At 37.4% G+C, this 12,874-nt stretch overlaps 1 protein-coding gene and 1 long non-coding RNA gene across 2 annotated transcripts; both read right to left on the reverse strand.

Moving 5' to 3' along the window:
* Positions 1 to 2,253: 2,253 nt before the first annotated feature.
* On the reverse strand, positions 2,254 to 3,415 carry LOC116289262 (uncharacterized). The gene is made up of 2 exons (XR_004196309.1): positions 3,265 to 3,415; positions 2,254 to 2,596 (listed from the first exon to the last, which is right to left on the reverse strand). It is a non-coding gene; the product is annotated as an uncharacterized LOC116289262 (long non-coding RNA).
* A 1,048-nt stretch (positions 3,416 to 4,463) lies between these two features.
* LOC116289261 (TNF receptor-associated factor family protein DDB_G0290883-like) lies at positions 4,464 to 8,291 on the reverse strand. The gene is made up of 4 exons (XM_089025987.1): positions 8,113 to 8,291; positions 7,064 to 7,340; positions 5,836 to 6,110; positions 4,464 to 4,827 (listed from the first exon to the last, which is right to left on the reverse strand). The coding sequence occupies exons 1-4, from the start codon at positions 8,166 to 8,168 to the stop codon at positions 4,824 to 4,826; spliced, it is 612 nt and encodes a 203-aa protein (XP_088882113.1). The 5' UTR covers positions 8,169 to 8,291; the 3' UTR covers positions 4,464 to 4,823.
* Positions 8,292 to 12,874: the final 4,583 nt, after the last annotated feature.

Consider the following 12,874-nt stretch of genomic DNA (forward strand, 5'->3'; position numbering starts at 1 on the left):
TTTTTGACAAGCATTTTTTCTCGACGAATCGACAAATCAAAGATTTTTCAAAGATTTTCCCTCAAAACTTTTAATATTTCTATAGATAAGCTTAATTTATTTTAATGCTGGAGGAAATATAACATAAAGAGCATATTACAACAAATACTCGTAAATCATTAACAATTCGGTTAACCAACTATCATATGTTTTTTGTTCAAGAACAATTCAGCTTTGTTTGCCTCCTATCGCGGGTCCCATCGGTAAAACAAAGCTGAAGACTTTCATTCAATGATTTTATATCTTTCTAGAGATAATTTATTTATATATTAAATGAAATGTAAAATTACGCCAAACATTGAACTGTTTATTAAGTTGTTCGAGCTAGCCATAATTATACAAATGAGCTTAAATTTGTGTTGTTGAGAGATGATATTGTATAAAGACCTTGTCTTTCACTTTATAACCAAGCTAAAAAATGTTCAAAAACATTTACAGATGCCAATTTACTGACAAAGAAATTAGTCATTTTGTATTTTGCATTATTTTCTATTTTGTCTCAGTTGTTCGTGTCAAGTTTAAAGACCCATTGCCACTTACCGTGATGCATCACAATTTGTTTACATTTTGAATCGTGTCACCACTGAAAAAACAATTCCAACCTTTTGAATAAACTCTTAAATAGTCCCTAAAACCGTAAAATAATGTAAAAGAATCATTATTGTGCCTTAGTGCTATGTCGGAAAAGGATTTAATATGACGTTATTATTCAATATATGAATGTTTGAATTTCACGGACCACGAAATTCATCTGTGACCGCGGTGCATCACGGTAAGTGGCAATGGGTCTTTAATACTGAATGTAAACTTTGCTTTTCGAAAACTTTTGTCGTTCGTGATTTTCGTATCTTTCTCACACATGAAAACAGACATGAAAACTGGTAAAATCGAATCTCAAAATTTTGTAAGCTTAGTTTTCAAGCTCCTCGAAAAGTAGTTAATTCTCATATGAAAGGAATAAAATTATTTCAATGAAGTAATTAGGAAAACGTTTTCCTTTTAACTGCTGACACAGTTGGTTTTAAATGTTCAGGGCCTTCATTTCTCAAGTTTAGTTAGTTGATGATCTCCAGGCAATTTTCTCTCTGATGCTACCAAAGCATTTGTTTTTTTTAATATTTTCATTGCGGTAAAAATACATTTAATATAAAAACATCAAAATTCTACTGGTTTTCCAAACATCTTTATGTGAAAGACGCAAGTAAGCTTTAGTTTTTTCTCACCTTAACCAGTTTTCAAGTCTGTTTTATAGTCCTGATTTGTCCTAAAAGAATCGGGAATCTCCAAAATTTCGATTTCAATGAAAGACATCCAAGGTAAATTTCACTAAACCTGATATTTTGTTGGATTGTCTGTAGTTATCTTTCGTTTTTTTAAAGTAAAATTAAACAGAAATTCAAAGCTTAAAAATGTCGGCCATGGAAAACTTTGTCGAAGAATCTTCAAAGAACAAAAATATCCTATGGGGTGGCTGGTGGTGAGTTGTGTTCAAAATTTCTAAGTGGGATGGTATAATCGCGCATAAAAAACAATGTAGTGCATTTTGATTCGATTTCAATGCATGGTTTTTATTATGGGATACGTTATCTTCATCTCGAATCAAAATTATTGAAGATTTTTTTCCCGATCTTATTTTGACCTTTCAGATTCATTGAAATTGGGCTCCCTGGCTCCCTAATTTCGTATCAGGAGCTCCGCTTTTAGGCAGTGCCTAAATATATATATATTAAAAAACCGTTAGGTCATTTCAGAAAAGCGTTAGCCGTTCAGTGCAAACCGTTATAACGTTCTGGCAAAGCGTTAACGTCTCTCAAAAAATAGGCCTTTAAAATAGGCCGTTTAACGGAAAAGCGTTAAGACACGTTTTCCCATGGAAGGTCACATTATTATTGAGGCAATGCCTAAAAGCGGAGCTCCCAATAGCAGGGGGAGCCCAATTTAGTTAAAACTGAAAGATGAAAATAAAATCGGGCAAAAAAATCTTCGATTTCTTCTCTCCATCGAGATGAAGACAATGTCCGCCATAAACATCGCCAACTATTCCGGTCATGCGCCCGCGTACAAATGCAGCGGTATCGCTTGAAAGTGTTAAGCGAGTTAAGTCAGATTTTACAAAGAAATGTATAGAGAGTCAAGACAGTTTCGATTTATAAATTTCTGTGTAAACAGTTTTCCACTTGCCGGGGTAGAAGAACAATATATAACATTAAAGCATTTATTTTTTACCAAACATACTTTAATTTGTTTGGAAAAATCTTTTCGTCTCGATAGTTAGATTTTAACAGCCTTCCTTGCCATAAGTGCTTTGTTAAATTGCAAGAAAAACACAAAAGGTCAAATATTATAGCCTGCGTCACATCTGGAATTTTCTTCGTAAATACTTCGTACTGTATTGTTCATGCTTGATAATACACTCCGATCATATGATATGATCGGATATGAGATGATATCATATGATCGGAATGTACTATCAAGCATGAACAATACAGTACTGCTAATACATTCCGATCATATGATACCACACCAGACATCTGACCTAGGTCAAGCTTTCAGTAAACTAGAAAAAAGATTAAAGATTAAAACAGATTAAAGGTAATTAAACCTAGATATACGTCAATTTAGGTGAATTTAAGAAGCCTCACAAAACACTTCATTAAAGAGATTTAAATAGGACATTAAAGCTCAGGAAAGTTAAATTTACTAAATTTAATTAAAAAATTTAAGTTTACTTAAATACCTCATTAAGTTGACTTTCGTGTAGCTTTAATGTACATTAAATTTGAAATTTTGCCCTGTGCGAGTTTTTGTAATTTACCGAGTTTTGGTGATTGACCGAGTTTTGGTTATTGACAGAGTTTTGTAATTGACCGAGTTTTGGTGATTGACAGCGCTATTGTAAATCGACCGAATTTTCGCAATTGACTATTTTCATAAGCATTGATTGACATATGGAACGTGCTTGCGTAATACACATTCAAACGAAGTAAGAAGAAGCAATTGACCGAAACAAACGAAATGACAATTTTGAACCATTCCGCGCGCCATATGTTTTACCCACATTTTAACCTTAAGTTAGCAATAATCGTGCTTTGAACAACGCATTCTCATTCCTAGATTAAAATTTAAACCTCGATTAGGCGATTTAGCGTTACTGATTGATCGGGATTTTGACAACAGAATAACATCAGTCAAGTCTACGAAAACAACACCACGAAAGATACTCACATGCTCCTGACATTATGTTGACCATCATCAGAGGAATGAAGAATTTCAGGGTTCTAAGAGTCATTTTGAACACGTGGCGTGAGGCGTAGATAGAGTTGGCTTGGGCAAAACTAACGCAACGACCGACACTAAAAGCGGATGCGAGGGCGAGGGAGACTAGGACAAAACACACCACAGGGAACCCGGCTATATATTTTTTGCTTCTTTTAGAAAATTAACTTTGCTCTTTGTGGGTTTCCTGTGTTGTGATCAGTTTTCTTTTACATAAGCTGTAATGAGATCTGCGCTGTAATCAGATCTGTGCTGTGATCAGATCGGCGCTGTAAACTGATAGCCGTTTAAATTCAAATCAATAACCGTTGGTAACGCACTCTCTAGTAAACCCTCAAAGGAAACACTATGGAAAGCTAAAGAAATCCTTACCGGGGCTTTTCCAACAAAATCCCCTTATTATAACATTTTTATATAATTTTTTAAGTTTATGGGTTTTTTTAATGTACCAAAACACTTCAGTGCAATAACGTCAAAAAGGTTTATTCAAAAAACTGGCGATGTTATCTTAGCAAGTCACGTGATATGTAACGTAATACACCCAAAATCGTTGGGGTGACTGACAGGCCACGTGACTACATCCCTGCCAAGTTTCGTAATCACAGGTTGTATTGCCGCGGAGAAAATGGGACAGGGGCCACCAGAGGTGTGGGGCCACCAGAGGTGTGGGGCCACCAGACGTTGGTGGAACGTGCCAACCCCTTCTCGCGTTACAAAATGAAAATAGTCGTAAGTATACATCTCTAAAATACATGTTCATTATATCATGTTCTATATACTAGTAAAGATGTTTATATATTTTCTTCTTTGCCTGGCGATATGGCTTATGATTTAGCCATTGTTATGTGGTGACTTCCGGTGCTTGTATGCAGGTAATGGGTCTGGTTTGTGTGGTATGATTTGTTTTACCATATAAATTTGAGTTCAATTGACCTTATAAAGGTCATGTTATTAAGAAAGATAATAATTATTGTAATATTATTAACGATTTTGAGAAATTTGAAGGTGTACAGATTTGCTTCCTTAAAATCACTTTAAAATATGATAATTATAATCAATCTATTTATCAAACTTATTAGTGTTAATATCAACTTCAACACCTTTGCTAATTATCCATAGTTCATCACATTGACAAAAGTAACCATCTATTGATTGGTCCTATTGATCAGTTTATTTTCAGAAAAGAATATATTTGCTATTATAACTGATATAATATTTGATACTTTGAACAATAACCAAACAGCTGCAACTATTATTTGTTGAACTCTCTCTCTATATACACATAAATTTATAAAAATATATATAATCATATTAAAATTGTGTTCATTAGGTTTCTGGATATATGGTACATTTCATTTTTAAACTTTTATCAGCATAACTACAATAGGACGAGGAAAGTGTTTCAGTTGTCGTCATGAACTTGGTCCATCCCCAAGTCTTGTTTTTGCCAAATACTTCAGTTCCTTTTAGAGAAACATCATTGACGCCAGGCACTTGGCTGATCACAGTCATCTGGTAAAAATTATTAAGTTATGTTAGTTATGAAAGCTGGATGTGTATGAAAATAACCATTAGTTCAAACAGTTTGTTAGGTCTCTCCCTTTATTGGGTAATTCAGGGTTTGATCTGTGAGTTAGCCCAATTATAAGAGAGGGAAACTTCTTATTGTTGCACGCACCATGTGAATTCTTAGTAACCGGATGTAGTTTAAATTTCGCCTTACACTACTCCCGTGCATCATCAACTTGTGCATTCCGTATCTTTCTGTTTATTTTTTTGACCACTAAAAACGAAACAGAAAGAGCTAATACGCTTGCAAGTTGATGATGCCTGGAAGTAGGGTAAGGCAAAATTTAAACTGCATCCGGTTACTAAAATAGCCCAGCCGAGATTTTACATGGCAAGTGCTACAATAAGAAGTTCTCCTCTCTTATTTATGCTCTCTTGGTTAGCTGTGCCCTGACATCTGCCTAGAGGTTGTTTCAGGGTTCAATCTGTGAGTAAGCAGTGCCCTGACTTAGATCAGCCCAGAGGTTGTTTCAGGGTTCAATCTGTGAGTTAGCCGTGCCCTGACTTAGATCAGTCCAGAGGTTGTTTCAGGGTTCAATCTGTGAGTTAGCAGTGCCCTGACTTTGATCAGTCCAGAGGTTATTCCAGGGTTCCATTTGTAAGTTAGCCATGCCCTGACTTTGATCAGTCCAGAGGTTGTTTTAGGGTTCAATCTGTGAGTTAGCCATGCCCTGACTTAGATCAGCTCAAAGGTTGTGTCAGGTATGGATAAAAAAATTAAATATTTTTTCAGATGGCTTTTGTTGTTTGAGCTGGTGAGATCATGTCATATCAGAACTACAATCACAACAGTTTCATTGGTATGTCCAGTCCAAGAGGTGTTTGGGCAAGATAAGTGCCAATGTTGGACAGACATTGTCTGCTGACAACCTGCTTATTAACTTTTGATATTATCAACATATCATATTTATCAAAAGGCAGGTTTGGATACTGGTGGGTGTGTGTCACTACCTGAAACTTATAGTGGCTTTACTGCTGGGTACCACATGAACATCACCAGAAGTTCGCAAATGGTCTTCATATAATGTTAGGTATAAAGAGAGGAATGAATGACTTGTTTCTTTATCTCCATTAGGGGATACTGATAATCTAAGTCTGTAACCACATAACCAGAAAAAAGGACTTTGAAAGCTTGAGGCACAGGCATATTTCTTGCATAAAGTGGGGTAGTCAGGAATTATCCATGTGTAACTATTGGCACTGGCAAGTTGATCTTTAAAACTTTTCTGAGAAATAATGATTAACAATAATCATCACTAAAAGATGAATAAACTAAGTTAAATAATACTATTAATTTTAGAGTGATAATAATCTGCAGATAATACATTTATTATATCAAGTTCACATGCCATCAGGGATTGCCTTATTGATATCAGCCAATCAGAGACAATCTAGTGAGTAGAATGTATAATATTTTAAAAAGATATTTTAATAGGAAAGGGGATTTATTTATTTTTATTATATACCAAGTGTCAAAGTTCAATTTTCCTCAATTCCTATTGGTCGAGAGTGTGTCACGTGAATATGAAGAAATTAGACTGTTTCCTGGCAACCATTCTGGGAGGGGAATATTATGTTATGGACCGGGAATAACAAAACCAGAAGTCAGACACGTGATTGAAAATTATAAAAACCGGAAACCAGAAAGCAACACATTTGAGCGCGCGTTTGCAAAATTCATTCACACTTTTTCTTTCAGGAAACATCATTATTCATTTCTCCACTTTTGTTTTGTTCTCTTTGACACTTGGTATGATAATAAAGCACTTATTTACTGGGACCTCGGGAAAGCAGTATGTTTTGTGGTCCCTCGACCTCTGATGTTTCCCTTAGCTCTGCCTCGGAAAACATCAGTGTTAAGTGTTAAAAAAATAAAATATATATTTATCTTACCAATTTAGAAATTCATTTCCTTAAGGACAGACTAACTGGGATTCATTTTACAAAATATGAACAAGCAAAACACCTAGATCTGAATTCTATATCTTAGAAAATACTTAGATGTCAATGAAAAAAGTTGGGAAATGAAACATTGTGAATGGCTGAGGTCAACTAAGGATCTCCTGCCTGATTGGCTACAGTTGTCACTCTATGTAGTGATTGGTTAACTTTGTAAAAGTGGTCCTAGTTAGAGTGTCCAAAGATTAAGATTACAAATCATTGTATCATGCATACGTACCTTTACGTCTCTTAAAGTAGACTTCAATGTCTTCAAATCCTCCTTGATTACAACTACTTCCTTTGTCAACCTGTCACTTTTCTTGGCAAGGCAAGAGTTGATTCCCATCATCAGTTTGTTCTCTTGAGCAAGTAGTAACATGTGTGAAGACATCTTGTCCTCCAAGTGTTTCTCCATATCTTTGCGTAGCACTTGCTCTGAACATCCTTGGTGTGAGAAGGGGCAGGCAAGTGAGGTATTGCTGCATGTGTTGTCCAGATGATCTTTCATGGCACTCCTTTAATGTAATTATCATCACCTTTAATTAGTATAGCAAATCGCACTGGTTATGAAGTCCACTAGCCAGGTGACTCAGTTCGATGGTCGAGCATCAGACTGTTGAGTGGGAGGTTTTGGGTACTATTCTTGGCCAGACCCACACTCAGAGTCTTACAATGACTGAGAAGAATGAGCTGCCTTTGTAATAACATCTACAAATATTTAACCTTCATATAGCATGGATGACCACTTAACTGTGTGGATACTCCAGCCAGGACCACTTTGATACACTAGTATCATTAACCAATCATATTGCGACCTTTAGTTCAATATTTTTAAGCAGCCAATAAGATAGCACATTGATAATAACTTATAATAAGTGAGTTATAAGCTGTGCCCTGACTTTGATCAATCCCTGGAGAGGTTGATCCAGAATGTGACAATCTGATTGGCGTACAATTTTATCAATTCAATTTCGGTCTAGTTTATTGTTATCTGATTGGCCAGTTTGATTCAAGTGCTCGCGGTTAGTGTCTCTCCACATTTCATTGGTACAAATTAATTTTGGAGGTACGTACTAAAAGAACCACTGTGGATATGAAGAAAACCTAGTAGTGACCACCCTCAATGCCTTCTCCTCATACTAACCACCTCTCATTCAAAACTCATTGTAAAGAACCTGAAGTTTCATCATATCCATATTGAATAAGGGCACTATATGAAACAATTCAGGGATTTATTGCACAGGCATTTCAACGAACATTTTAAACAAATTTCTCATAATGCTGTACCTTTGTATCTTGCTTGTTTCATGATTTGTATAACAGTTGTTGGGGCATGGGATCATTGCATCAGGACAGTCACTATCCTAGTGGAGTTGAAGATCATGTTGAATGACTTGTGCTTGGCAATCCTTGCAGGTCACTGTTCTATGTATACATGTTTGGGTATGATCATCAACATGTCTTCTCTGCACAATGGCTATACAGTTTGCATGAGGACATCGTACTTGGTAGAAAGCACAAACCTCTTGGTGTTTTTAAGCTCTGCAGCTTGCCATTCCAGTTACAGACATCTTTTGTGACTCCCTCATCTAATAAAATCATGAATAAATGATATGATAAGAAGAAATATAATTATATAACTATATTGTTATTCTGTTAATAACTATATATGTAAACCGAACACCAGTGTTCAATTCCTGAACAACCTTTGGGCTGATTTAAGTAAGAGCACAGCTAACCCAAGATGGAGCCCTGAAACAACCTCTGGGCTGATCTTAGTCAGGGAACTGCAAACTAACAGATTCAACTGTGAACAAACTCATAACAGTAGATCAAACCTGGAAAAAACCTCTACACTGATCTAAGTCAGGACACAGCTACAGTAACTTATAATTTGAACTCTGAAGCACAGTGCTCAAAGCTGAACTTTTTTAAGATACTAGGCAGTGGGAAGCCTGTGAAAAGCCAAAAGGTAACTGTGGTTTAGCACTATGGGTAGCATGGGTGGCGTTCGCGGCTAACGCGTCGTCTTTCACCGCTGTGAGTCCAACGGGTCGGGTCACTGGTTCGAGCCCTGTGGTCGCCACATGTGAATTGAGTTTGTTTGATGTGTCGTTCCCTCCTATGCTACGAGGGTTTTTCTCCGGGTTCTCCGGTTCCCTCCCTCCATAAAGTCAACATGTGAGTTTGAGCGTTGTGTGCATAGAATATTAAATGTAGTGGTAGGGGCGTGTGAGTGAAAAGTGTCCCCAATTAGTGCGAAAGCGCTAAAACGACTAGACACTTAAATAAAAGTGATTTATTTATTTATCTATTTGGTTAAGTCCATCTGCAAACTAGCAACAGCAACTAGCGAACTAGCTGCACGTTTTCTCATTCTATGGCCCCAGCATCATACTTGGATTTCTAATTTTGGTGTGAGTTTCCATTGATATGTCAAAATATTCACACATAACTACCAAAACATTCCCAAAGCATGACCACCAGATGCAAGCTCAAAGACCAATAACAATATGGGTGTAAGAATGAATTAGCATAACAGCCAATCACAGTCTATAATATATAACATTCAACCATGTTGGGGTTATTAACCAGAGTTAAACTAGGGCTGCACGCAGGCTAGGCAATAGGCTATGTCTAATAGATCAAGTAGCCCAGCAGAGTAATAATCTGCTAGTCCAGATTAATTAGTAATCCAAAGACCCCACTAGCCTATGGATTAGCGAGCCCTAATTTCCACTAACCCGGAGGAAAGATTTGCTAGTCCCACACAAGTTGAGCTAGCATTAGTGTGAACACTGAAAACAACTTCTGGGCTTCTCAAAGTTAGGGCACATACAGTACATATATGCTACCACTTACAGATGTAACCCTGAAACCTGGAGAACATGCGGAAAACCCTTAAATAAATGGACAGACACAACAAACTCTACCCACATGTGATTGCCGAGACCAGGAATCAAAGTTGAGACACTTAATTCCACTGTGATCAGTTACAAAGATAATAGCCTACTACAGACACCTGTAGCTCTCTCTATCAGTACTGTTTAAGATACATCTCACCTAGAAGGCAAGGGGCTATTTGGCTTTGCACTAATAATTTTATACTCAAAATAAATATGTGAGGCCAATTAGGGGAATCAAGTTATAACATATTATGAAGCACGAGGAGTAAGTGGTTATGCTTTGAATGTTTTCTCATCAGTTTAGTTGTGGGTTAGATCCCTAGACCAGCCATCATATAAGACTAGAGCAGTCCATTGGTTCTCTTTTGTACTTTGAGGGTTTTCTCCAGGTTCTATGGTTACCTACCTAAAAATGTTAAATTCAAATCCACCCTCAGTGAGTCCCTCTAACCAACTACAAACGAAAAAAATACATAGCCTTACACAGTACTTACGAGTTTCTAGCTTTTTCCTCTTTGCTTTTGGTTCACCATTCTCCTTATTCTCCTCATCTTGAGCAAAACAGTAGACGTAAAGATTATTCACGATGTTATAACAGTCAAGTTTACGAACCAAGTGTCAGTGATCAGAGTGTTATCCAAAGGACAATTCTTGCTCGTCTTCAAGCCACAATTCATAAACTCGCTGCAGAATGTGGGACCATCTTTGCAGCTCACAGGGTCTTGGAACACTCCATGGCTAGAAATAAAGTAAAAATAGAGTAGGGAGTTTAGTGATTTTGGAGGCGAATTATTCAAACTGTAGTCTCTCCGTTTTGCTCACCATATTGGACAGTGAAGGTTTTCAATCACATGAATTCACAAACTGATCGGAATTAAACCCCATTTTCTCAAACTGCTAGAGGCAAATATATATCTTATTGACCTTTCTTGGAGTGAATTGAGGGTTTTTTATGGATATATTAGGATAAAAGATGAAGGTTTTTAGGACCTCCGCGTTTTGAGATGCAGAAAATATGAACGTAACCCTATGCACGAGTATCAAGCTTAAACTGTAGCGGGAAATCCAAGAACCTTTGCGTGCTTACTACGGATGGGGAGGGGGGCTATAGGCCTTTTGCAACAAACAGTCACGTGCTAATAGTCTTGGGGAAGTCTCTGCTGGATGCAACAACTTAAGGTTACTCCCTACAGTATTTTTTGGTTCGGAGCAGCATATCATTTTCATTCGGCTTACTGATAGCCTTTATCTGCACCTATGGATTTGATTTTTGGCCTGGTTTAGAACGAAGAATGAAAGTTTTGAATTAAGTTGATTTTAGCTTGATCGACGTTACCTTGGTAACGACTCTTCAAAAGTGAACATAATGATATAGATAAGAGGTAATCGATGAACTAATCAGTAAAACTCGTGCCGATACACAAATTATCCTAAACTTCAAACGTCCTAGTAATTTCAACAGAGAAGGTTCCTACCGCCTTACAGGTCATCTACCTGAAGAACGTACACTAGTAGTGACTGACCGCCTTTGCCATGACACAACCCCCCACCCCCCCCCCACAGCGAGGACAGTAGCACGTGGCATGTCGTCAACCATCTTCACGTTTCACCTTCGCTTATCAGTATAGCCGAACACCATTGGGTTTTTTTCTTTTTTTTAGAACGTCTACGGTGTTATACGTAATGATTACATTTAAGTTATCCGTAAACTTTCGCTTATTTCACTAAGTAGTTTCTCGTTTATGGTGGTTTATTTTCATTGTTTGAAGTCAAAAGATCTTTTCTTAGTAGATTATTGGTAAATGCATGCCATCGTTTTATAAACTTGATAAAGATTATATAGAATAACCGGTGGATAGCGCTGTCCTGTTCCTGTTCTGACTCACAGAGGAGGTTCAGGCCTGTGCGAAAATCCCCACTTTCTTTTTTTTAGTTTTCGGCACATAAATTAATGGTTTTTCCCGGATGTAAAAAGCACCTTGTATTTTTCTGCGGTGAGCCGATAATAGTAATGATTGGGCTTCACGTAGAATGGAGGATCGTGATTACGATCGACAAAAATGAACTGAGGGTTTGCTTAGAAAGTACGGGACTGCTTTCTTTTTCTAGTCCCTAAGCTTGTACTTTGGAAAAAAAAAAACAATATTATTTGATGCAGGGATCCCTGGAATGGTATCGCGATATCCGTGCTATCTGCGTTCGCCAATCACCTCAAACTCTGATTTTAAAACCCTTTCTACGAAACACAGAAGGGTACACCCCCCATGACTTTATTACGTCCAAGTCATCGGCTTAAACTCAGTTTAAAGGAAATAGGGCCCAAGCTAACAACTCGTTTCTCCGTGTCACGACGAATCCGTTTAAAAATGATCCCTAGAAGCCTTTTATTTGCAGTTTCTGATGGTCAAAATAAGCTCAGGAGCGGCAGTTGAGTATCTTTGGTTTGGTTTCGTAGACTTGTGACGGGGTTATTCTCTAATTCCTGTTTCTTTTGAACTATGTAGGTTTACCACGATAGCTCATTGACCACTTTTTCAAAGCATTAATCTAACCATTAGAGCAAAAATGGGCCATATTGAACAGCCCATTCAAATCAATGGGTAAATTACGAGCAGTTGTATGAAACGGACTGAAAAGAAGATCGAGTGCCATAGATGTGGTTTTACAATTTTACAATCCGTAAAAAGTTCGTGCTACGCGAAGATCGAAGGGTGTTTAGCCTTACTCGTCCGCCATCTCTGCAAGCGAAGCCGAGTTCGTGCAGAACTAAAGAACGTGTGAGAGCCCACGTCATCACGTACATCTGATTACTAATGGGATAGGTCAAGGGCACTGGACCACGAATGTGGTTGGATTTCTATAGCTTTTTTCCCCTTTCGCTTATTGGAATTAAGAACGTTGTATACTTGTTACTTATCTGTTTTCGTGTTCCTTCGTTTGTCTTCGTTCGCGGTTTGTAGTGCAGGACGTTTTCATTCAAAAGGTTCAAACGGTTTGAAGAGCCTACGAGCGTTATCTTTAACGGACGTTCACTAAGGGACTCTGTTTGTACGCTACCAACAACAACGCGACGCGGCGATGGCTCTTACGTCAAGAGAACTTCAAACGTTCCAGTTTATATGGTTATCAAAATTCACCTTAAA

The sequence above is a fragment of the Actinia tenebrosa genome, unplaced genomic scaffold (assembly GCF_029948245.1).
Source record: "Actinia tenebrosa isolate PJP-AT-01 unplaced genomic scaffold, QUT_ActTen_1.0 PGA_scaffold0__85_contigs__length_37466705, whole genome shotgun sequence".
Lineage (NCBI taxonomy): Eukaryota > Metazoa > Cnidaria > Anthozoa > Actiniaria > Actiniidae > Actinia > Actinia tenebrosa.